We start from the raw sequence: 26,107 nt of genomic DNA on the forward strand, positions 1-26,107 counted from the left end.
TTCCCATGCGTATTTTTTGTGATTGATTGCGTTTATGGCGTGTGCCTGTGTTTTCATTTCATTCTGTCTCAGTTCAGTTTCTAAGTGCGTCTTACAGCATTTTCTGCATTTGCAAACTTTTTGCGGTACAAGAAATGTTTGAAAATGTATTGCATTTGCATTTCTGAAATTGCAGTCTAGCCTAATTCTGTATGAAGTGTCGAGTTGATTGCACCATGTCTTAATTGAAGTTGTTCTGGCCATGTTGCCTGGGCATGTACTCAAAGTCCTGGTGTGGCTAACTTGCCGATTTACCGCACATTTCCCTGTCAGGTGCTCCATGCGTTTGACAGCTCAGTTTGGTGTGGTGGGTTGGTGGCTAATTGTAAATGTTTTGTGCCTGTTGTCAGCCCCAGTCCATGGCTGAGGTTTTGGCTAAGAAGGAAGAGCTGGCTGACCGCCTGGAAAAAGCTAATGAAGAGGCGATCGCAAGTGCTATCGCAGAGGAGGAACAGCTGACACGAGAAATTCAGGCGGAGAACAACGAACTGGAAACGGACAACGAGAGTGACTTTTCTGTACGTCGACACCCTAGTAATTTCCATGACAATGCTTCCCTGTTTTAAATATAAAACTGTTTAAACCAGCCTAAGATGAACTGATGGTCTTAACTAGTTTAGGCTAGTCTAGTGGGACTTCCAGCCTGGTCAATCTTTTGTTAAGCAGGTCTCACTGGTCTTACAGATCTGGCTAAGCTGTTTTTTGCTCATTTAACTAGTCTGCCAGCTGGTTTTCCAGCCTGACTTGCCCAAAACCATCAAAACTAGACCCACCTAGCCTAATTACTTAAGTCTTGCTTTTTTTTTTTTTTTTATCAGCATTGTTTTATAGAGTATAGATAAAATCAAAAGAGTAGAAGATGACATACATGACACATTTTGTTGCTAGTGTTTTTTTTATTTTGTATTTTTAAATGTTTATTTAATGCCATTTTGTTATTTTGCTTTCCTCCTCTCCTCAAGGCGAGTATCGGGAGTGGAAGTTGTGGCCTGAATTTAGATTGGAGTGAGATGCTAGCTGATTATGACGGTAATGACGCCATTGACATGTTCATTGTTAACTGTATTTAACTAAGTTAACTGTATATGTGGGTGTTTCTTCAACTTAAGGCACTTTTAACACTGTGAACTTCACTGTTGGGACTGTAAACAATGTCCACTAGTGTATGTTGTGTTTTCTTTCTATTTTGAAAGTCATGAAATTCACACTATAGTGTGATTTTTCTCTGCATCTCAAATTCTGTATTGTGCTTAATAGAAAATGGAATGACAGTGATGGAAATTGTACGTTTTAATTGGAAATGACACTCTTTGGTATTTACCTTAAAGGAATATTCTCGGTTCAATCAATACATTGTACAATACATAATACAAATAAAATACATAATATTGATTGTCACAAAAATAAATTTTGACTTGTCCCTTTGTCCCTTTTCTTTAAAAAAAGCAACAAATTATATTTTTTTTCCAGTGATTCACAATGGAAGTGAATTGCTGTGACCAATTTACTGTCAACAAACCCTAAAATGACAAAACAATATGATTTAAACAAATTTACAGTTCAAAAATACATGCATTTTAACATAAAAATGAATGTATGTGCATTTATAAAATTATAAGCTTCACATTTTTGCCTTTTAAACCCTCCAAAATTGGCCCCATTCACTTCCACCGTAAGTGCCTAACTTTTTAAGAAAACAAGGGATGAGTCGAAATTATTCTTGTGTTTACCCACAAATACTGTCAATTGAGCTGAACTTGTATTGAAAAATGGCTTAATTTCTTTAAACATCACTTATTTCATATTAAGCAAGCACAGTTTTGCTGAATTACATTTAAGTTTCTATCATTTTCACATAATAAATACTGTATCAAAATGGTTTGTTTATTTCACTCTTTGTTTAGACTGTCATAGTTTTAAACATAATAATTAGTATATTTATAATGGATTTTCATAGTTTAATATTGAAAGTCTGGCTCTAGGACTAGGCTAAACAGTTAAATCTAGACATAAAAGGCATTTGAAAAGTACCAATAATAAAGTGATGGAGGCATGGTAATCAACAAGGCATTTCACTGGATTTTTATTTATTTATTTTGGCATCATTCTGAGTAAATTCTAGAGACTGTTGTGTGTGAAAATTCCAGGAGATCAACAGTTACAGAAATACTCAAACCAGCCCATCTTCACCAACAATCCAAATGACTGAGATACATTTTTTTCCCAATTCTGATGGTTGATGTGAACATTAACTGATGTTTCTGACCCATATCTGAATGATTTTAGGCACTGCTGCCACACGATTGGCTGATTAGATAATTGCATGAATAAGTAGGTGTGCAGGTGTACCTAATAAAGTGCTCAGTGAGTGTATATTACTATTAAGGAAAGTGTGCTAAGGCAACTTTTTAACAACGGAACGCTGTTCCAGGCTTGTTTTGATTTACTTATTTGTCATCCTGACCTAGTTTCACTATACTATCACTATACCCTTGTTTACTGTAGATGTTTTTGGAGCGTATTTGGCTTTTTTGATAATGGGAGCAATCTAGGATTGTTTATTGTTTTTCAAGTTTTCGTTGTTTCCTAACACTGGATGTTGACCATTTCAAAATGCCAAACATCGTATTATATATCAATACTACTAGTAAAAACCTAATTTTGCATCGCTCTTTTTTTTCCAATAGCTCGGGAGCCTTGGCGTCAGAGCACATCCTGGGGTGACATGGTGGAGGAGGAGCCAGCCCGCCCACCTGGTCACGGCATCCACATGCACGAGAAACTCTCCTCTCCTTCACGCAAACGGTAACCGCAATATAGTTATATTTGTTATAGAAATGGTTACAAATCTTTCTGTGCTAGATGGTGGCATCTCTTTTTCAGTGTAATTTCTGTAGCACCACACGATACTGACTGTTCAAGTTTCTAACACTCTTTCTGTCATTGGTTGTACAAACAATGTTAGTAGTTAAAAGTGTTAGTTGAAAGCACCACAAAGTATTTTAACATTGAAAAATTGCACACATCACCTTTTAGAATGCCATGTAAATAAAAAATAGATGCTGTAGTCTTTCACTTTGTACAATTTCATAACTTGCTTCCATTGTGCGGATGCTAACAAAAGCAGCATTGCTAACTAAAATGTATGTTTTAAAGAGTTATTCATTGAGTTACATATACAAAGCACCTCAAATCTTTTTCCAATGTTTGCTGTCGTTGTCAGAACCATTGCGGAGTCGAAGAAAAAACATGAAGAGAAGCAACTCAAAGCACAGCAGCTTCGAGACAAACTGAGAGACGAGAAGACGCACAAACTACAGAAACTTATGGAAAGAGTATGTTTCTTTTATGATTATTTCTTTAACACCTGTAGACACAGCTCATTTAGTCCCCCTTGCCTGTTTTGGCCACAGGGGAAAATTCTCTCTGCACAGATGATGAAAGAATCACTTAACAGCCATTTTAGCTGTTCAGGGTGATGCACTCTGCAGAATGTGTTTGTTTTTGTTCGGCTCTATTCTTGTGAGATGAGTGAGATCTAAGACAATTTTGTGTATTTATATATCCAGACTTGAAGTGGAATACTAACTCTTGACAAGTTTGTCTTGCACAGTTTCGGAAAGGTTGTTTTGTCGGGATTTGATCTTTTATTTCTCAGACAGTACAAGGTGGAGGAAAAGATGGAACAGGATCATTTGTAGAAAAAAAATGGGAGAAATTGTAAAACAACATGACTGTTGGGATGAAAGTCTCGTCTTTCATTTAAAAGAGTCAATCGCATATTTATGTACTCTAGAACACACATGCACATTAGCTGGATCAACCTGAAAAATCTTTTTGTGTGTGTGCGTCTGTCATTTAAAGGGCCAAAAATTTTAATTTATGATACCATTGTTTACATATTTTATTACTTTTTTAAATATTTTGAGATAGTTCACCCTTAAATGATAATTCTATCACCATTTACTTACCCTTATGCCATCTCAAACTCTTATTACTTTAGATATTTTCATGAAGATATAATGTGATTATATCCATACAATGCAAGTCAATGGGTATAAACACTTCCAAGCTAACTTTTTTTTAAAGGCATCATAAAAGTAATCCATACGACTCAAATAGTTTAATCCATGTATTCTGAAGCAAATCTGACCAAAATATCAATATAAACTCTGCCCAAGTACACACGCTGTACTGCGTTTTGCTCTTGCGTCAAGCGCAAGTGCAAGTGAGCCTAAGATACTGCAGATGGCAAGAATTATAGTCAAAAAGGAGTTACATTTTGGTCTGTTCTCATCTGAAACCGGTCATATCACTTCAGATGAAATGGATTAAACCACTTAAGCCGTATGGATTACCTTTATGCTCCTTTATGTGCTTTTTGGAGCTTGAAAATTTGGTCCCATTCACTTGCGTTGTATGGACAAACAGATATCATATCTCCATTAAAATATCTTTGTGTTTCCATGGAAGAAAGTCATTAGAGTTTGAGACGGCATAAGGGTGAGTAAATGATGAGAGAATTTATCATTTGTGTGAACCATTCCTTTTAATTAAATTTAATCATGACAAGCTCCATTTAGACACATATTTTCCTTCATTTTGCTTATATAAAAAATTAGTTACTGAGTGAAGTGACTTGTTTTAAAGGGATTTTGGTTTCTTTCTCAGGAGAAGGAGGTGAGGAAATGGAAAGAGGAGTTGTTGGATCAGAGGAGGAAGATGATGGATGAGAAGCTGCTTCACGCAGAATTTAAGCGAGAGCTTCAACTGCAGGCCATCGTGAAGAAAGCTCAGGAAGAGGAGGCAAAGGTTGGGGATTCTAAGCAGAATTAAACTCTGATGCTAAAAATGTTTATTCGTTAAAGGCACAGTTCACCCAAAAATGAAAATTCTGTTATTTATACAGCCTTATGTCACTTTTTTTTTCTTCTTTGGAAAACAAAAGGAAAATATAGCTGCAAGCGGCAATCAATGGTCCCAAGCACTGTGAGCCCATTTCCTCCTGGCGGATTTAGTAAAACAATGCATCACAATTTTTTAAGCGATTTGTGTAAATTGATTTTTTCAAAGACTGTTGTAAGGTCCACACTTCCTGCTGCCAGTTGGTGGTGCTACAACTGTGACCCACAGTAGATACATCAATGTGATCAACCTTCAAGGCCAAACATACGGGTCAATTTTGATGTAAATCACATGATGCACGCATCATCGGTGTGTGCAATTTTTCAGGTGTTTTTGAGCATGTTAAGGGATCCAAAAGCCTCTGAAACCCTGAAAGAAGAATGTTAACCATAATCCTTAGGAAAACAATAGGGCCTCTGCACTTACAGTGCTTGGGCCCTAATAACACATTTAGTCTTCACATGGCTTTTTACTATATCCTCCTGAGAGGTGACTGCAGTGTGCATTTTCCATTTCTTTTTTTATTTGTAACTAGTAGCACCTAATAAACATGCTAAAATAAATAAATACAATTCTAGAGCAAAATGTTGTCCTAAAAAGTGATGTCCACATATGTAGACAGCTGAACTAAGGTGTGAAATTTTAAATAATACCAAGTTATAGAAAGGCTTTTTTTAAATTGTTTATGTTTCCAGGAGTGTTGGCTATTCATGTTTTTGAGATGTTACAGACATTTCATCAGATATTAGCATAAATAATTCTGATTCAAAGTAAATACAATACAAAAATACAATTATACATTCTACATTCTGAATCTATGTATTGATTACCATTTACCCATGTCTGCCAAACACGTTGAGTTTTCCAAACATCTTCTGCAGCCTGAAACTGAACTTTTGGATGCATTTTAAGAGTGAATGCACTTAGCTGCATTGAGACCTATTCAGTTGAAGTCAGAAGTTTACATACACTTAGTAAATACAAAAGTCATTAAAATGACATTTTTAACCACTCCACAGATTTAATATTAGCAAACTATAGTTTTGGCCAGTCGTTTAGGACATCTACTTTGTGCATGACATGAGTAATTTTTCCAACAATTGTTTACAGACAGAGTGTATTACTTTTAATTGACTATATCACAATTCCAGTGGGTCAGAAGTTAACTGTGCCTTTAAGCAGCTTGGAAAATTCCAGAAAATGATGTCAAGCCTTTAGCCAATTAGCTTCTGATAAGAGGTGTACTGAATTGAAGGTATACCTGTGGATGTATTTTAAGGCATACCTTCAAACTCAGTGCCTCTTTGCTGGACATGATGGGAAAATCTAAAGAATTCAGCTAAGACCTCAAAAAAAAATTGTTGACCTCCATAAGTCTGGTTCATCCTTGGAAGCAATTTCCAAAGGCCTGGCAACACGTTCATATGTACAAACAATAGTACGCAAGTATAAACGCCATGGGACCATGTAGCCATCATACCACTCAGGAAGGAGATGTATTCTGTCCCCTAGAGATTAATGTAGTTTGGTGTGAAAAGTGCAAATCAATCCCATAACAACAGCAAAGGACCTTGTGAAGATGCTGGAGGAAACAGGTAGACAAGTATCTATATCCACAGTCAAATGAGTCCTATATCGACATAACTTGAAATGCTGCTCAGCAAGGAAGAAGCCACTGCTCTAAAACCATCATATAAAAACATTAGTTACATATGTAACTGTGGTTCTGTGAATGACCGCCAGAGGCAGTGTAAACACTATTGGATTATCGCAGCACCAGCCAGATAGGTTGAGAGAATATACCAACAAAGTCATGTAGTGACGTATGCTGAGCCCTGGGGGTTATAAACCACAGTCGCTCAGCACTCTGTCTTGGTACGCCTTTCTTGCACATTCCGAGTGATCAAGAACTATGGCTGTCATCCGGAATTCACAGAACCACAGTTACATTTGTAACTAACGTTCTGTTTCATTCCTACTGGCCGCCAGAGGCAGTGTAAACACTACTGGATGACCCATGCCAACAAAGTCAGGAGGAATGCCACTGACCCGATGAAAAATTAAGGCAGCTCCTGAAGAACTGCAGAACTCACGGCATGATGAGCAGCAACGTTGAGGAACGTAGTGGAATGGTAAGTTAGCCCCCAGGGCAATGGTTGCCTTGCTGCTTTGTAAGCCAGTGTAATAGTTTCCACTATCCAGTTTGACAACCTCTGCTTCGACACTGGAGCACCTTTCTTCACACCACCATAGCAGACAAATAACTGGTCTGACTGTCTAAATTGAGCAGTAGTGTCCACATAACACTTCAAGGCATGAACAGGACACAAAAGTTGAGCACTTGAATCAGCCCCTGAAGAAGTCTGAAAAGAGCCCAGTTCAATGTGCTGGTTTATAAACTGAGGAAGAAGGACTTTTGGAAGAAAAGAAGGATTGGGTTGCAGGACCACCCCGGAGTCATCCGGCAACCAACGCAAGCACAATTCGCTAACAGACAGTGCGTGTAACTCACTGACTCGTTTCGCAGAATCAGTAGCCAACAAAAAGGCAGTCTTCAAGGTTAACCATTTCAAGTCAATGCTTTGCAAGGGCTCAAACTGGGATTAGCAAAGGAATGCAGGCTTCAGACGGCGTGCACCCTTCAGAAAACGGCAGACAAGACTGTGAGATCCAAGAGAAGATCCACCAATTGGAACATGATCTGCAGAAATCACAGCAACATACACTTTCAACGTGTCCAGCGCCCACAAATACCCCTCTGGTTCTATGTTGCCCCCCACCCTGTGAGGGAAGCATCGGTCGTGACCAACTCCTGTCGAGAGGGAACAACACCCAAGGGCACTCCTGTCTTCGACAACTCTACCTGCCTCCACCACCTCAATGCCCGTATGCAACAGTGAGAAATTACAATCAGTCGATGGCCATGTCTGGTGGGATCTAGTTGCAAACTGTTGTTCCATAACTGAAGTGGTCTGAGGTGGAGTAAACCCAGGGGAATCACCACTGTAGCAGCGGTTAACATCCCTATTAGTCGTAGGACTACCAGGTACTGCAAAGACACACCCAGGTGAATGCGAGCCAAGAGTTGTAGAATGTTCGTCACACATTCCAGAGACAGGGAGGCAGACATTAGGTGGCAATTCAGGGTTATTCCTATGAATGTAGTGGTCTGTGTTGGACTCGGACTCAGACAGCTCTTTTTCTCATTCACAGAAAAACCCAACTTCTGTACATGTCTCAAAAGTAGTCGGGAGTCTTGCACAATCTGCTGTTTTGTGGGGGTACAAAGAAGCCAGTCGTCCACGTAAGGCATAATACACATACCTCTCATCCAAAGAGGAGACAGAGCTGTGCTCACACACCTTGTGAAGACACGAGGAGCAAGGGAAAGGCCAAAAGGTAGAACCTTAAACTGGTAGGCTTGATTCAGGAAACTGAAACGCAGAAACTTTCTGTGATGAACAGCAATTGGGATGTGAAAGTATGCATCGTTTAGGTCGACACTTACAAACCAGTCGTCTGCTGCCACAGACCGAAGAACGTCGGCTGTGTGCAGCATTCGAAAAGGAAGGAACTTCAGAAACAAATTCAGATGCCTCAAATCGAGGATTGGGCGGAAACCACTGTCCTTCTTCGGAACAAGAAAATATGTTGAATAGAACCCGTCTCCTTGAACAGTGAACGAATTTCCAGAGAGAGGCCCATTGAACAAACGGCATCTTTGATAGCCATAGGAATGATTCTTTTAAAATCTGGGAGGCCAGCGTCGAAACTGTAGAGTATATCCCCTGCTCAGAGTTGTCAAAACCCAAGGGTCTGCTGTGTTGGTCCTCCAGTACTCTATCTGTTCTATTGAAAAACGATTGACCGCCAGCCTGAATGTCTCAGGCATTGTGTGAATTTTAGTGGTCGTGGGGGGTGCTGACGGGGTCTTCCTGGCAAATGTCGATGAGGTGGCCGAAAAACTCTTCTCAGTAACACGAGGCCTTTGAGGGGGCTGTGACTGAGGTGTAGCATGCTGGCAGAAATATTGCCCCAGTGTGGCATTGCAATGTCTGGTCTGAACTGCTGGCATCCTAAAGGTAGGGTTGCGCTGTACCTGCGTCAGTTGACGAGTGGCCTCAGACAGCTTCACCCTCTTTACCAACAGTTCCAGAAAATTAGGACCAAAAAGATGTCCAGGAACGAATGGAAGATCTCTCAAGGTTTTCTTACAGTCCTCAGATAGCCGTGCTTGGGCAAGCCACACTTGGCGGCGGGCTGCCAGAAGCGTGGCTGCAAGACTACCCAGATTGCGGGTTACATGGCCCATTGCCAAAAGAGCCATTTGCAGAAACTGTGAAATTGAGGGATCAACATTTGCTGGCTCTAGAGTTCTGTTAGCAGCAAGAAGTATCTGACAGATTGTGTTTTCTGCACGAGTTTTGTAGGCAACAGGCTTGTATGCCTTTTTTAGTAATTAATCTGTGCGACCACATTGCGCACTGGGACATCGCACATTCCCTCGTAGAGCCTCGTCAGGAGACACCACCAAAGCTGCAACAGGCTGCTCTATTTCTGGAGCACGACTCACCCCAATGGAATCTGCTTCAGCCAGAGATGCTAACATCTGAGCAATCTTTGAGCACTGTTTAGGCGGACCAGAACCTGTGAGGGCATTTGAAAATTCAGCCACAAAATCTTTACATGGTGGCATGGTAAAAGAAGTCGCAGCTGTGGCCTGCCTGAAAAAGACATTGGTTTGGTCAGATTGGAAAGGTGACTCATCAAGTCCTAGACGAGCAAGTGCCATTCGAAGCACAGCCAAGACAAGTATCAAAGGAAGAGGGATGGGCCTGTCCAGATGACTGAACTGACCCCCCACTAGACCCTTCCACTGCTGGAAAACCAGTGAAAACATCCTGAGGTGATGGTTGTGCCACAACATCCACAGCATTCCCATGATCATGAAAAAAAGAATCTGAAGCAATCGTAGAAAGCATGTTCAAGTCAGAATGATGTGAAAAATTAGGGGAATCAAGAGACTCTTCCCCAGTTCCACGATTCTGAACATTATCATCCTCCTATGTCATCTTCACAGGTGTAGCAGATGTGACAGGCTGAAGTGAGTGAAGCAGGAATTTCAGCTCCGCCATCTCTGAAGAAAGCACAGAAACAGTCTTAGAAAGTAAATTTTCCTCCACGCGAATGTTCATCACTTCGCGATGTGGCCCTCCTCTTAGATGGGAGGGGAGCACCGGTTGCTGCAGACGCCCTGCGCTTCTGAGTGCGAGAAGGGGCTACGTCCAACTGCCCGAGTTTCACCGTTGAATTGGGGACTAACTCCGCAAGACAGAGCCGCCGTTCCAACATAGGTAAAAGACTGCAGTGCAGACACTGGTCCGTGAGAGCCTCTCTGATGTTGAACACCCAAACACGACCGGCAGATGTCATGACCGTCGTCCGGGAGGTGATTATTAGGGCACAGCTTACAAGTCAGTGGGAAACCAGTGGCAATCAAGCTGTGAACCATAAGGTTTAAGTCAAGCAGAATGATGCTAATGAAGCACAAGACAGGCAAGGAAAATAATAATTATATAATTCCTCCAGGTGAACAGACAGGTAATGTCAAGAAATATCTCACGAAAAAGAGAAATAAATATCTAAAATGGCTGATGGATTGAACCGAGGGGCGCAGAGTATCACATGAACAAAAAGTTCAGAACAACTGAATGGATGATGATAATGTCAACAGGAAACCATTAACTTATAGCACGGAAAACACCAGCCACCGGGTAGCACTGAGAGGCACAGAGTGTTACCGACCAAAAGGAATGAAACTTACCAAAACGTGGCTAAAACATTTCAAAACCGCTGAAGTGGCGTAGATGTGCAATGACACAGCTTGTGAGGATGATATCTCGCTGCTCTTGTAAGCTGCACTTGACAGCGCAATAGATCACTTATCCAAAACAACCCATCTCAACCAGGCGAGAAAGCGAAAGAGGCAGAGGGCTGAGTGACTGTGGTTTATAACCCCCAGGGCTGAGCATATGTCAATATGTGACTTTGTTGGTATATTCTCTCGACCTATTTGGCTGGCGCTGCGATAATCCAGTAGTGTTTTCACTGCTTCTGGCAGTCAGTAGGAATGAAACGAACCAGACTACAGTTTGCATGTGCACATGGGGACAAAGATCTTAATTTTTGGAGAAATGTCCTCTGGTCTGATGAAACAAAAATGTAAATGTTTGGCCATAATGACCATTGTTATGTTTGGAGGTAAAACACCAACCCAATTGTGAAGCATGGGGGTGGCAGCATCATGCTGTAGGGGATGCTTTGCTGCAGGAGGGACTTTTGTGAATGCCATCTATTCACAAAATATATGGCATCATGAGGAAGAAAGATTTTGTGGATATTTTGAAGCAACATCCAGGAAGTTAAAGCTCAGTCACAAATGGGTCTTCCAAATAGACAATGACCCAAGCATACCTCCAAAGTTGTGGCAAAATGGTTTAAGGACAAAAAAGTCAGTGTTTTGGAGTGGCCATCACAAAGCCCTGACCTCAATCTGATAGAAAATTTGTAGACCGAACTGAAAATGTGTGTGCGAGCAAGGAGGCCTACAATCCTGATTCAGTTACACCAGTTCTGTCTGGAGGAATGGGCCAAAATTCCAGCAACATATTGTGAGAAGCTTGTGGAAGGCTACGCAAAACATTTGACCTAAGTTAAATAATTAAAGGCAATACTACCAAATACTAATGAAGTGTATGTAAACTTTTGACCCACTGAGAATGTGATGAAAGAAATAAAATCTGAAATAAATAATTCTCTATTATTCTGACATTTCATATTCTTAAAATAAAGTAGTGATCCTAACTGACCTAAGACAGGGAATGTTTTCTATGATGAAATGTCAGGAATTGTGAAAATCTGAGTTTAAATGTATTTGGCTAAGATGTATGTAAACTTCTGACTTAAACTGTAGGATGCTCCCTTGCACTATTTAGTGAATGACTTAACTTCCAGTGTGCTGTCTGTCTGCACTAGTCTCAGAACAGTTTGAAATGCACCTTATTTTCATCCTAACTTTTATAAAAATAGTATAAAGACTCTTAAAGCAATTTTTTTCTCTCAATGTGATAATGCACTGTAAATTATAGGGTATCTAATGAAAAACTAGAGTTATTGTCCATTATAGTTGTCATTGTGTTTAACAGCGTGCCATTTTGTAATAATTTGCTCCAATTTTAAAAATGGCATATCAAATTAAACTAGATACTCTTTTGACTCAAATAGGTTTTAATGTAAAAACTTAATTAGGTTTCTTACCAGATGTAGTTTTGTTGCCGTTTTTCCCAAAGACAAACTCCGCTATGATCGGCATCATGTTGTTTTGTCATATGACTCTGTGCGTTGAAAGTTTATCCCTTAGTGACAGCCCAGATTCTCCTGAGATCAGTTTAAAATGAATTAAAATTTTGCGCTGTGTGTAGCGAAGCCTAAACACAATGTCTGCGCAGAAGGGCGCGGGGTCACACAAGGATATAATGAAAGTAGGGCTGTCCATTAAACACATTAATTGTGATTCATATATTGATAATGAGAATGTTGTTATTTTGTTTTGCTTATGTTGGTGTAGGTGAATGAGATCGCGTTCATCAACACACTTGAAGCCCAAAATAAGAGACATGACGTACTGTCTAAACTAAACGAATATGAACAAAGACTCAACGAACTACAGGAGGAACGCCAGCGGAGGCAGGAGGAAAAACAAGCCAGGGATGAAGCTGTTCAGGTACAGATCTAATGTTTCGTTTATTGCTCTTCATTGATTTGAAAGTGTTATACCATTTTAGATAGACTTTATTGATCCAGTGTGGGAAATTGTGGTGTATTAGCAGCTACACAAAGAACACTTTACAGTGCACATAAGAGTACCACATACTGTATTTTACAATACATACAGGATATTAGGTATACATTTTACACAATATGCACAATTGAATTTGAATATTCACCGTATACATTACAATAAATAAAAAAACATTATAGACAATGATGTTTCACTCAATATGTACAGTGTGTGAGTATTGTAGCACCGTGATCCCAAAAGTATCCATTTAACTTATTCATTCTTACATATGTTTTTTATGATTTATAACTTGGGTACAGATGTGTTACTGTGCAACAATGCATCTTTTCAGGAGCGTAAGCGGGCCCTGGAGGCAGAACGGCAGGCACGTGTGGAGGAACTTCTGATAAAGAGAAGAGAACAAGAGGCCAGAATCGAGCAACAACGGCAGGAGAAAGAGAGAGCGAGAGAAGATGCTGCGCGAGAGAGAGCCAGGTCAGCATCACTGTGGCCTGATAAGTAGCTGATGCAGAAAAACACAAGGACAACTTTAAAGGGCTCAGGGGAATTTAGGATTTGGGTAACTGCTCGATTTATTTGGCAAGCATGTTTATGCATAAGATAATTCAGAAATTTCCAATGGTACAGCAAATGTAATTAATATTTCACCCATAAACTATAATTCTGTCATTATTTACTCACCCTCATGCTGCGTGGAACACAAACTGAGGCATTTTAAAAGATGTTCCACTGATTTCCATACAACGGCAGTTGATAGTGACTCATTTCAAATCTTAAAAAGGACCCAGATGTGTCCTAGTCAAATGTTTGCATGCATCATATTCCAAGTCTTCTGAAGGCATATGATAGGTTTAGATGAGAAACAATCCAAAATATACGTTTTTTTAAGTTTTTTTTTTTATAGTGAATGTCAGTGAAATAACTAAGAGTAAATAAAATGTTGGTAAGTAAAGAAAGAAAATCATACACATCTGGGATGGCATATGGGTGAGTAAATGATGAGTGAACTATTCCTTTATTGCACTGAGCCAAAACATTATTCCTAATATGCTCTGCGTGCCACCAAAAGAGTGCCAACCTGCTGAGGAATAGACTCTGACTGCTGAATGCTTCCTGTGGTATCTGGCACCAAGACATTAGCAGCAGATTCTTCAAGTCCTTTCAATTGGACGGTTGATCTGCTGTGGATCAGACTTGTTGGTCCAGCACATCCCACAGATGCTCAATCAGAATGAGATCTGGGGAATTTGGAGGCCAGGACGACACCTTGAACTCTTCATCATGTTCCCCATTCCTGAACAATGTGTGCATTGTGGCAGGGTGCGTTATCCTGATGAAAGAGGCCAGTGCCATCAGGGAATACCATTGCCATGAAGGGGTGTACCTGGTCTGCTATGATGTTTAGGTAGGTAAGTCTTGGGTGACCAACACCCTTTCTTCGGTTTGTGGTTTGTCCCTCCTTGGACCATTTTTGGTAGGTACTCACCACTGCTGACATGGAGCACCCCACAAGCCTTGCTGTTTTTAGAGATGCTCTCACCCAGTCGTCTGGTCATAACAATTTGGCCCTTGTGAAAGTCGCTCAGGTCTTGACTCCTGCCCATTTCTCCTGCATTCAACACGTTGACTATGATAACTGATTGTACGCTTTCCATCTTATCTACCCAGACCACGACATGTGGCCTTGTTAGGAGATGATCAATGTTATTCGCTTCACTTTTGAGTGGTCATAATGTTTTGGCTCATCAGTGTATACAATGATCCCTTAAATGCCATCTTAGGCCAGATTCATGTTTTCAGATGAAAATGCATTCATTTCGCTACTTTTATGTGTCTCATTCACACTAGAATGGTGTTTTCCTACAAAAACGGAGACCACTCTCTATTAATGCATACTTTGGAAAATGCTAATTCAAGGAAACAGAAAACTGTGTTTTAACAAAAATTGGATTAGTGTGGTTGTGGCCTTAATTGAGAATCTTGCTCTAACAGCACAAAGGTCTTAATAGGTCTCATCTGAATGCTTTTTTTCTTCTTTAATAAACACACTTTAGAGACCGTGAGGAGCGTCTGGCAGCTCTCAGTGCAGCTCAACAGGAAGCCATGGAAGAACTGCAGAAGAAGATTCAGATGAAGGTAATCTACAAACATAAGTAATCTCAATTGTGACACCAGTTTCAACGTTTGATCCAATTCTATGAGAATCCTCTGACCCAACGATCATCATTGTATCAAGTTCTCTTTTGCTCTAATTTTAACATGTGCATGTCATACTTTTTTTTTTAGCATGATGAGAGCAGCCGTAGACACATGGAACAGATCGAGCAGAGGAAAGAGAAGGCAGCTGAGTTGAGCAGCGGAAGACACGCTAACACGGACTATGCACCCAAACTCACACCTTATGAGCGAAAGAAACACTGTTCACTCTGTGATGTTGTGGTTGGTACTGCATTACAGGATTCTTTCTGATATTTTAATTTGACTTATACATGATGCTGAGATTAGTGATTAGCATAATGATACTGCCCAGCGATTGGGCTTATCAGTAAAATGTTATTACAGCAGATCTGGTGTGTCGTGACCCAAGAATTATGCAACAAAACTTCTAATCATGCTTAGTTAGGCTAGCAAAAAGGCTTTTTAAAGAGAGAACTTTGTTGTTTTCCCAGACAGAGTACATAATATCACAACTACAAGGTGATTTGGAGGATTTTCATAGAGAATGCATTAAAATGAGAATTTAACTGCATTAATTAAACATGAACTCAGAGCGGAGATTAATAGCTGGGCGTGATTATGCTTTTCAAGCGTCAGGCCACAAATCTTTGAGTGGTCCGCATTTATCTCTGACGCGCTTGGCTTTTACTGCAGCTGGGGCCAGACACCTTGGAGCTTCAAACTGACATCAGATTAAGCGAATGGGGAGAATGAAATCTTGTTAAAAATGTCAGATGACCTTGGCCAGGCTCTGACACCAGAGATCATCTTTAGGTCAGCGGGAAGCACTCTAGCTAATGACATTATACACAGACTGTCCTGCATAGGCTCGACTCCAGGTCTCAAAGGAGACAAACAATACAAGCATCAAGCTTCTAGAGACTGTTTTGCTCACCTGCCACAGGAAAAACCATCAAAGTGGTCCGTTCTGTCCAGTAAACCCACAACCGTTCTGTTATCAGCCCACTTATCTACACCACCACAGTTTTCTGTGGAGGAGGAGTCTATATGTTTCACATGATCTCTTTGAGTTTTCAGGACAGGTTAGCTGCCCTACAAACTCAAAGAGGTGAAATTCAAGCTAGTTGAAAACTGTGCCCGGGGCGCCGATACTTTCAAAACAGTCTGTCAAAGCTCTTTAGTTATTTTATGTTTATTCGCCTGCATGTTCTGATTTTGAAGCTTTTATGAGATGTGTCCGTAAGCTTTGTAGATGTCAGTTAGAATCAAGGGCTCATATTTAGCTTTGAAGTGTCAGAACCTATGTCTTGACACTTGAGAACTGTCAGGACATGAATGCTGCCAAAATATATTGTGAGGTAGATCTCAGGCCCTTGGATTTTTCATTGCCTAATTGCCTCAAGTGACCTTCGACCTCTATGTTTGTGTTTGTAGATCACCTCTGAGGTGCACCTGTTCAGTCACATTAAGGGGAAAAGACACCAGCAGGCAGTCCGGGACAGCAGCAGCATTCAGGGGCGAGAGCTGTCGGACGAGGAGGTGGTGAGTCTTCCAGAAAAAAATAACAAACACTGGAAAAACAACACTTAGGAAATCAGGGTTTGAATGAAATTATTTTCTATTTAAAACAAGGATTCATTCTGATCTTGCATTCAAATAAGTAATGAAATGTATTTTTCATTATATTTATTGGATAAAATATTTTTTGTAAATAGTTTTAAGTTATAGGGGTCGAGCTGACAAAAAGGTTGCACAAACAACTGTAAACTAAACCTAAAACTCTAGTGACACTCGCAAATCTAAAACAACATTTGTGGGACTCTTGCACTCTTACCCATGTTTCTCTCTCTCTCTCTCTCTCTCTCTCTCTCTCTCTCTCACACACACACACACACACACATAACACTCACATACACACACTCTTCATTCAAGTGCATCTTTTACGGGATACATTTCCTTTTATGATTTGCTCCTCATTTTTCATATCCACAAACGTTGATGGGATCAACACAAACTTCCCCCATTTTCCATGTTTGTGGGACTGTAAAAGGCTACGTCAAAATCAACTCTTATAGAGTTTGTGTATACGGCTTGGGGTGAGATCACCCTGCCTTGTCTCGGGGCTTGACAGAGTGCCTTTCCCCTGAATGGCCCTCGTTAAATGCGGGATCTCTCAGCGCAATATGAGATTGCCTTTAGCACTGGGCTTCTTTGTATGGCTGACAACTGTTGGTGCTATATGCTGCACCTTTGGCCCCTGGACCTCCTTCATTCCAACCTTCTTTTTTTCAGTGAGTAATATTTAAACCCCCAACGCCACCTCTAAATCATTAGCCATGGCTGCAGCCACCTATTTTTCTGCCTGACAGCGTGATAAACATGCAGTCGAGCCACTGCTCCATGCCTTGCAACCATGTGACACGTCAGGTGCAACTGACTTAATGCGTCCTGTCTAAACTGTAAAGCTTGATGTATTCAATTTAATTAACTGTTCACGTTGAACTAGTTTTTAAACAAAATTTATGGCTACATTACAGTTGTTTCTATAAAATAAGGAAATATTTACCTGTGATTTATATTACACGATGTTTAAAGAAATGTAAGTTAGAAACTTTTTTGGGTGAATCTCAAGAAGCCTGTCAAGAAAATGTCCAGGTTATATCTCGAAATAATTTCAAAAGTCCAGGTTTTAAGGAAATGCCTGTTTTAGGACTTTTCCTTTTTTTGTGTGAGTGTGACATTAATAATTGTGACAATTGAGCACCTTTCCCCCCAAATGCTCTTTACCGTAATTTGTCTTGATATTTTACCTTTACTCTTCTGATTATTTTCAGATATGATTCTCATTACCGTAATGCAGCCATTTTTGCTGTATAAAAGACTAAAACAAAAATAAATTAAAAATACTGCTATGCAATTGTTATTTTTTTAACTAAGATCAGCATAATTTAAAGCAAGTACAACAAATTCTATAATGATTTAAAAATACTTTACAATTGAAATAATTTTTGACATTATGATAATGAGAATAGAAGTAGTAGATTTTATTTCGTTATTTATTTTGCTTGCAGAGTAGGTGTGTGCTAGCTCTTCCTAAAATTGGTGCCATTTTCTTTATTCAAAATAACATTTCTCATTAACTTTCTTTTTGATTTTGGAGTGAAAGATCACTGGAACATTATTGGGAAAGAACACATTCCTTACAGTCCTCCTATTTTTAAGCTATATGTGTTACAATTTGCAGTTTTGGCAAGTCATTGACAGTGGCAGCGTTTAAAGGAAACCCAGCCATAGGGCTTTTGTTTGGATAGTCTTGCCATGGACTTCTTGCCCCTTCATATTTATGTCTCTGCCCAATTTTGTGTGCAGTATTTCATTTATGCAACCGCCAACTATTTTCCAGTCTGCAATTCCATAATTCTTGCCGTTATGAAAGATTTTTAATTAAAACTAAGATGGTTGGCTGAACCGTGCAGAGGTCACAACATAGTTTTTCAGCAAAAGCGGGCCCAGAGCCTCCGTCTGTCCTCGTATTTAGTCATATTTAGCTTTTTTAAGACTCTGGCGTTAAATGGAAAATGCGGAGATTATCAACAGCGATGGATCAATGAGGCAGCGGGACACTTTGATTGCCTTTTGGTCTTCTTACTCTCTTTTATTAGATGTCATCTCTTCTGGTTTAATGTGATATATTGGCCGCTCCAGGCCCCTTGTGTTTGATGTATTGGAGTTTTATTTATCCTCCTTGTTTGACATCAGATCAAGAAGCAAAGCTGAACACCCAGTTTTTTGTTAACATTATGAAGCTCTAAAAAGAGCCTCAACCTAGTGATTGGAGCATATGCACATTGAGCGGTAGTTCTCATGCAGGAGATGCAGGTTTGTATCTAGCCCCTTGTTGTTTGGTGTCCTTATCCCTTTCCTATATCTCGCAATCATTTCCTGTCATCTCTCAACTAGTGATAGACCAGTATATCAGCCAGGCCGATTAATCGGCTGATATTTGACAAATTAAAACTGTGCACGATTGGCCAATTTTTGCCTATTGTCAGTTCCAGTCTTGTCTATATACTGTGTGTGTATGTATGTGTATATATATATAATATTATTATTACACACACACAGGCGGCCAAAAGTTTTGAAACATTTACAGATTTTGCTCCTGTGGAAAGAAATTGGTACTTTTATTCACCAAAGTGGCATTCAACTGATCACAATGTGTAATCAGGAAATTAATAATGTGAAAATTTTAGACCCTTTGCAGACTTACTTTGCAGATCCTTGATATTCTAGCTGTCAGTTTGTCCAGATACTCAGGTGACATTTCACCCCACACTTCCTGTCGCACTTGCCATAGATGTGACTGTCTTGTCAGGTACTTCTCACGCACCTTACAGTCTAACTGATCCCACAAAAGCTCAATTGGGTTCAAATCCATAACACTCTTTTCCAATTATCTGTTGTTCAATGTCTGTGTTTCTTTGCCCACTCTAACATTTTCTTTTTGTTTTTCTGTTTCAAAAGTGGCTTTTTCTTTGCAATTCTTCCCATAAGGCACCCCTGAGTCTTCTCTTTACTGTTGTACATGAAACTGGTGTTGAGCGAGTAGAATTCAATGAAGCTGTCAGCTGAAGACATGTGAGGTGTCTATTTCTCAAACTAGAGACTCTGATGTATTTATCCTCTTGTTTAGTTGTATATCTGGCCTTCCACATCTCTTTCTGTTCTTGTTAGAGCCAGTTGTCCTTTATCTTTGAAGACTGTAGTGTACACTTTCACATGAAATCTTCAGTTTTCTGGCAATTTCAAGCATTGTAATGCCTTCATTCCTCAAAACAATGATTGACTGACAAGTTTCTAGAGAAAGCAGTTTCTTTTTTGACCTAATATTGACCTTAATACATGCCAGTCTATTGCATACTGTGACAACTCAAAAACAAACACAAATACAATGTTAAGCTTCATTTAATGAAACAAATAGCTTTCAGCTGTGTTTGATATAATGACAAGTGATTTTCTAGTATCAAATGATAAATTTATCATGATTACTCAAGGATAAGGTGTTGGAGTGATGGTTGCTGGAAATGGGGCCTGTCTAGATTTGATCAAAAATGACTTTTTTCAAATAGTGATGGTGCTGTTTGTTTTACATCAGTAATGTCCTGACTATACTTTGTGATCAGTTGAATGACACTTTGGTGAAATAACGTACCAATTTCCTTAAGAAACAGCAAAATCTCTACATTATTCCAAAATTTTGGCCGTGTGTGTGTGTGTGTGTGTGTGTGTGTGTGTGTGTTTTAGTGCTGTCAATCATTAAACATTTTTAATCGAATTAATTACATTGTGTCCCGATTAATTAATCGCATGTACAAATATTTGTTACAATATAACAATAGTTCAATATATTCTATCCGTCCGTCCATCCATCCATCTGATAATTCAAATGCATTACATTCTTGTGGCAGAAGAGTTCATCATTGATAAGACGATACATAAAAATTGCTTTAGAATACAATGTATTGTTTACTACCATATTATTGATCATCAAGTCAATCATGGGCATACAGTTCACAGCAATCCATTTCACAAGTGAATTTGTCAATCAGTTTGAGATTTATTGTGAGGGCTTGTTTAAGGACCCGTCAATTTACACCCATGTCAGATGGATGCTTGTGTAGTATCTCGGGTGCGTTGCGTCATAAAATTTTTAGGTCACTATCACAAGTTATAGTTAAATACTTAGAAATCTTGCACTCCATCAAGTGTTTAGAACGCAATAACGTAACGCATGTTTGTGTTGTTCTGTCTGCTGAAGGATTGTTTTGTACACTGTATAAACTGCGCATTGCTCATACAGCTGAAATTTCGATTACTGCCCTCTGGAGTAAACAGGTGGTACTACAAGCTTGTATTTCTCAGGAATCTTCCTTATTATGGTCCGGGGACATTGCGATTAATGGAGTAATTTTTTTTAGCGCGTTATTTTTAATAAAATTAATCGCACTGAATTAACGCGTTAAATCGACAGCCCTTATATATTTATATTATACACTGTATTCATAGTGGCAACAGATGAGTAAAGCATTACAAAAATTGGCTTTACGGTCAAAATATATATATATATATATTTTATTTTTTATTTCTATATCACTGAACATAAAATAATTATTGGCCTACTTTCATATGCTCTGTTTAATTGTTGGTTTTAATGTAGTCTCAGCCTCAGACAGCACGCCCATGGACAACCCACATTCTGTGCACTTAGCGACTGATGCTTATAGCACAAAAAACTGGAAAATGCTTTATCGATTAGTCACCGCACATCTGATTGGCTGGTTTGATTGAACTTCCATGAGTAGACGCACACAGGACTTTCTATCAGTCCACCTGAAAGGCGAGTTATATTCACAAGTTTCTGCATTGATAGAATGAGTGCTTTTGAGAACAAAATAATAAACAGAATTTGGCAAAGTTTGCCAGGTTAGTGACATCAAATCTTTTAAGATATTCAGTGTTTCATTGAGGCACGTATGACTTAAGACTGTAATGAGGTTTTCTGTGCTTAGGCTGTCACACATTTTTGCTATTCTCTGTGTTTTCTGTGCAATCACTCGTGGAGATTCGCATGCCATTTATATAAATAATTTTTATCCCCCTTTTATTATGGTATGATACTTCTCCGATAACTCTGTAATCTGATTAGTTTTCAGCACCTCAAGCTGACTTGGAACGCAAAAGTTCTATTGCATTAAATATTGCACTAATATTCCCTGACATGTAAACGAAGGTTAATATTTGTCCTATGTGTGCTGTGCTGTGATATATAACAGTAGTTAGGTGAACAGATTTTAGAATCTAATTTTAGATGTTACACATTCAATTTATTGTGTATAAGCCTGGAGTATTTGTGCCTTGTTAGAACTATCCCTTTTATGAAATGTTAAATAAAATTATCAAATGTAATATATAATGTCGAGCAACTTTTTTGTTTTATTTTAGGGTCTTCACATTGTGTGTTGCAATGAACACGACAAAAATCTTTTCTCTCAGAACTCCGATACACCATGTTAACCGATGCTTCCAAGGTGACACAATGAAAATACTGCAGGGGCTGCATAACTGAGGTTGTGTTTGTGTGGGTTGTGGGTTAGTTACCTTACACCTCCTGTCTTTACATTGTACCTGGATGACAAACAGCTGTCTGTTTCGCATCGGGGAGGGAAAGCCATCCTCTGCCGACCCTTTTGTGTCACACAAAAGAGTGGAGGATGGGGACATGTATCAGTGTGACCGTGAGAGCACCGGTGGAGGTGTGATGTTTTGAGTGGTCTCTCGTTACGCCCCACAGAATGCGCTGTGGGTTTTTTCAGGATGCCCATGGGCTGGTCTCTTTCACTTTTTATCTCTCTCTTGCATTTCTCTTTCTCGCTGCCCAGCTCCTTTTGTCCCTTTGTGCAAGTACACACCTGTCCATCACCTGTCCATCGAATTTGATAGGTCGTCATATGCCACATCGAGTTCCTATAGAGCATGCATTTTTTTGTCACTAGTGGTGTTTGCTAAGGAAACATCACTATTACTATAACTACCCAGAACACCTAGCAACCTCATAGGAACACACGAAAAACCATTCAGCAACCCCCCACCCCCCAGCATATAAATAAATTAATTTTAATATAAAATCTAAAATTTTAACTTGATTTAAATCAAATATAAAATAAAATAATTTTATTTAATATAAATTAAAATATTTAATAATTAATTATATTTAAAATACAATTAAATATAAATAAATAAATGAATACGAAATCAATAAATCAAATAAATATTTTTTTTTTAAAGGAACAGTTTTCTTAATTCTGTGATAAGTCACACTAATGTAATTTTAACCCTTCCTTGGCGTTGGCAAAACCTATTTATTTAAAAATAAATAAAATGACCCTCTAAAAAAATTAACAAAATGACCTTCTAGACCAAGACCTTTTTTATGCTGAACTCAAAAGGATATGTTTTGGTGAATACCTTGCTCTGTAGTTTCAATACAATGGCAGTGCCTCAGTTTAAAAAAGGACTCCAAAGTAGTCCATCCAAGTCTACTGAAGGCATATAATATGGTTTTGCTGTGAAACAATCCAAAATTTAAAGGGGACCTATTATGCTAAATTCACTTTTACATGGTGTTTGTACATAAATGTGACGTCACTTTAGAGCAGGCCTCGACCCACGAATGGTGACAGACTCCACCCTATTATCATAGATCCTCCCCTGAGTGATCTACACACAGTCCACCATTTTTTCCATGCTGGAGCACATACAGTGAGAAGAATAATGTATCCGCTTCGTAAGCGTCATAAGGTTTCTGTTGTTGGCTGTAAAAGTGGACAAGCTGGACTGTTAATCTGGCATACCCGGCATTTTCCCGATGGGCCGATGCACTTTACGGAGCCGATCAGGAGAGGACAGGCCATCGGAAGAACCTAGCGGGCCAGTGGGTCGGCCGCGAAATGGGCCATTTGGGCCACGATAAGCTGAATGAGCCGTCGCGTTATGCAGAACGGATCACAAAACGGTGCCGCGATATGCAGAAAAGTAGTATTTTGAGCTGAAACTTCACAGACTCATTCTGGGGACACCTGAAACTTATATCACATCTTGTAAAAAGAGGCATAATAGCTCTCCTTTAAGTCATCGTTCAGTGAAAACATCGACATCCATTGCACATTCATTAGTGCGTTGACTTAATCAAAGTTTTTTTATTTTTACTGCTCAACCTCACAATTTCTTGAGTGAAAAAGCCACTGTGAACAAGCTTCATGCATTCATGAACAGAGATTTTCACGGAAAAATTACTTTTCATAAAAACGTAAAAACTAGGCCATATCGTATTGACTTTCAATGTGATGCACAAGTCTCATGGACTACTTTTAGGATGCATTTGGATCCTTTTAAGCTTTAAAGTAATTCACTATCAACTGCCATTGTATTAAAAACATAAGGTACATTTTCAGTTCTATAAAAATAGACTTGGAGTCTACAGCACGTTAGGACCTTTTTTTTTTTTTTTTTTTAATGCTTTTAATGAAATTCTGTTCAAATCTCAAACTTGTGTGCAAAGCGCTGTTTGTTGAAGCAATTGACCATTGCCATAATGGTTTGCTTCACGTTATGAGCTTAGCTCAAGCCCTGATCTCCTCACAGATCTGTTTTTGTTGCGCTCCCTTCTCCTACAAACCCGTCTTTGATATAATCTCAAGATGGTGCATGTCTTTGAGGTGTTATAGAAACAATCCCATTAAGTGAACGGCAGGCGAACTAGATCGCCTTTCAGAGAGATTACTCAACAGATGCCTCTCTTGGCAGAGGGAGGCAATGGTTATGACTACAGGGCTCGACTCCTGGTCCCGAGGGATGCAGGGGATGCCCCCTCAAACGCACACACAATCACTCATCCATTTGAAACACTATATGATTTAAATGTACAGATTTCAAATGGAGGTCCATAAGGCAACTTGTCACATTTATCTGAAACTAATTCATTAAGGACAGGTGTCCATCATTCAAGGCTGTTTGTGCCATGATCATTAAAACTTCAACACTTAGTTATTGTTCAGCATTAATGATCCCTCAAAAAGCTTTTGGAAGAACTAGTGATCTCATGTTTGTTCTATTTGTTATCGCTTAGGCACGCATCACTTTTTAATTATTTTGATTCAAACCCTAATTTTTCAGCATATAACTTGTCCTGCAACGTTTGTGCTGTGGACATCAATGATTGCTTAAATTGTTCAGTTTATGAAGGATAAATGTGCTGTTAATTTTCTAAACAATCAGGCTGATGATTTTCACCTTATGGCAATAAAACAGGTGAACAAATAATCTTGATGTAAATAGATGTACATTGAATTTGGTACCTGAGCCATATCTAGAAAAAAGGTGCATCCAAATTTGCATTGAAGGAGAATGTACAGTGGCAAGATAAGTATTTGAACCCTTTGGAATTAGCTGGTTTTCTGCATTAGTTGGTTGTAAAATGTGATCTCATCTTCATCAAAGTCACAAGTATAAACAAACACAATGTGCTTAAGCTAACAACACACAAACAATTGTAATCTTTTTTTATGTCTCTATTAAACACATCCCATTAAACAGTCACAGTGCTGTGGAAAAAGTGAACCATTGGAATTAATAACTGGTCGAATAATTTAGGTAACCATTTCCAGCATCATGCAAAGCAACAATTTTTGATCGTAGGTCTTCTGAGATCTCTTCTTTGTGATGAATGGTCTTGTGAATAAAGCTTTTTATATGTCAAAATGGCTCTAACCCACACCTCTAATCACGTTTAATTAATTGGATGCTAGTTTTTCAACTTTAGCCCAGGAATTCACCAACCTACACTGAATGTTTGAATGATGTATTCAATATGTACAGAAGCAATACAATAATTTGTGTTGTTTGTTAAAACAGATTTTGTTTGTTCATTAGTTACTTGGATGAAGATCAATTCAGATTTTAAGACCAATCTATTCATATGCAGGTGTGTACCCAAAGGGTTCACATACTCTTCTTGCCACTGTACATCTCGACCATTAATTAAGTACATTCTTTATTTATGCAGGTGAGTAGTATACTTCATCTGGTATCATGGGCATTGTTGTATGACCCCATTATATGATGTAGGAACAACAACTGTTGAAGCACAGGGAACAACTCTCTTGGCATAATATAGAACTTACCATTAAAAACAGCCACCCATCTCACGGTCCTGCACCATTTTTTTTTTATTTAACGTTTTGTGGCATAATATTGATTATCACGAAAATGTATTTAGTCTTGCCCCTCCTATTTCTTTAAAAAAGCAAATGTCTGCGTTACAGTGAGGCACCAACAATGGAAGTGAATGGGGCCAATTCATAAACGTTTAAATACTCAGTAAAACATAGCCTCAAGATGTAAACAATATTTGTGTTAACATGATTTTAGTGTGATTAAATCGCTTATTAACCTTTTCTTTGAAGTTATAGCCAAATTTACAACTTCGTTGCCATGACGATGTATTGTCAACAAACCTTAAAATGACAAGATCATTTAATGCTTGAGTTTTAACAGAAGAAAGAAGTT

At 39.0% G+C, this 26,107-nt stretch overlaps 1 protein-coding gene across 3 annotated transcripts in view; it reads left to right on the plus strand.

Annotated features, from left to right (window-relative positions):
* scaper (S-phase cyclin A-associated protein in the ER) overlaps window positions 1-26,107 on the plus strand; it is a 157,385-nt gene that overhangs the window by 40,016 nt on the left and 91,262 nt on the right. For all 3 annotated transcript variants that reach the window (XM_052119901.1, XM_052119903.1, XM_052119902.1), the window contains 10 exons: window positions 390-557; window positions 1,002-1,068; window positions 2,727-2,844; window positions 3,263-3,374; window positions 4,711-4,851; window positions 12,572-12,727; window positions 13,137-13,279; window positions 14,860-14,941; window positions 15,092-15,244; window positions 16,418-16,525. In XM_052119901.1, the coding sequence (XP_051975861.1) occupies window positions 390-557; window positions 1,002-1,068; window positions 2,727-2,844; window positions 3,263-3,374; window positions 4,711-4,851; window positions 12,572-12,727; window positions 13,137-13,279; window positions 14,860-14,941; window positions 15,092-15,244; window positions 16,418-16,525 (1,248 nt within the window). The remainder of the gene's footprint in view (window positions 1-389; window positions 558-1,001; window positions 1,069-2,726; window positions 2,845-3,262; window positions 3,375-4,710; window positions 4,852-12,571; window positions 12,728-13,136; window positions 13,280-14,859; window positions 14,942-15,091; window positions 15,245-16,417; window positions 16,526-26,107) is intronic.

Source organism: Xyrauchen texanus, chromosome 46 (genome assembly GCF_025860055.1).
Source record: "Xyrauchen texanus isolate HMW12.3.18 chromosome 46, RBS_HiC_50CHRs, whole genome shotgun sequence".
NCBI lineage: Eukaryota > Metazoa > Chordata > Actinopteri > Cypriniformes > Catostomidae > Xyrauchen > Xyrauchen texanus.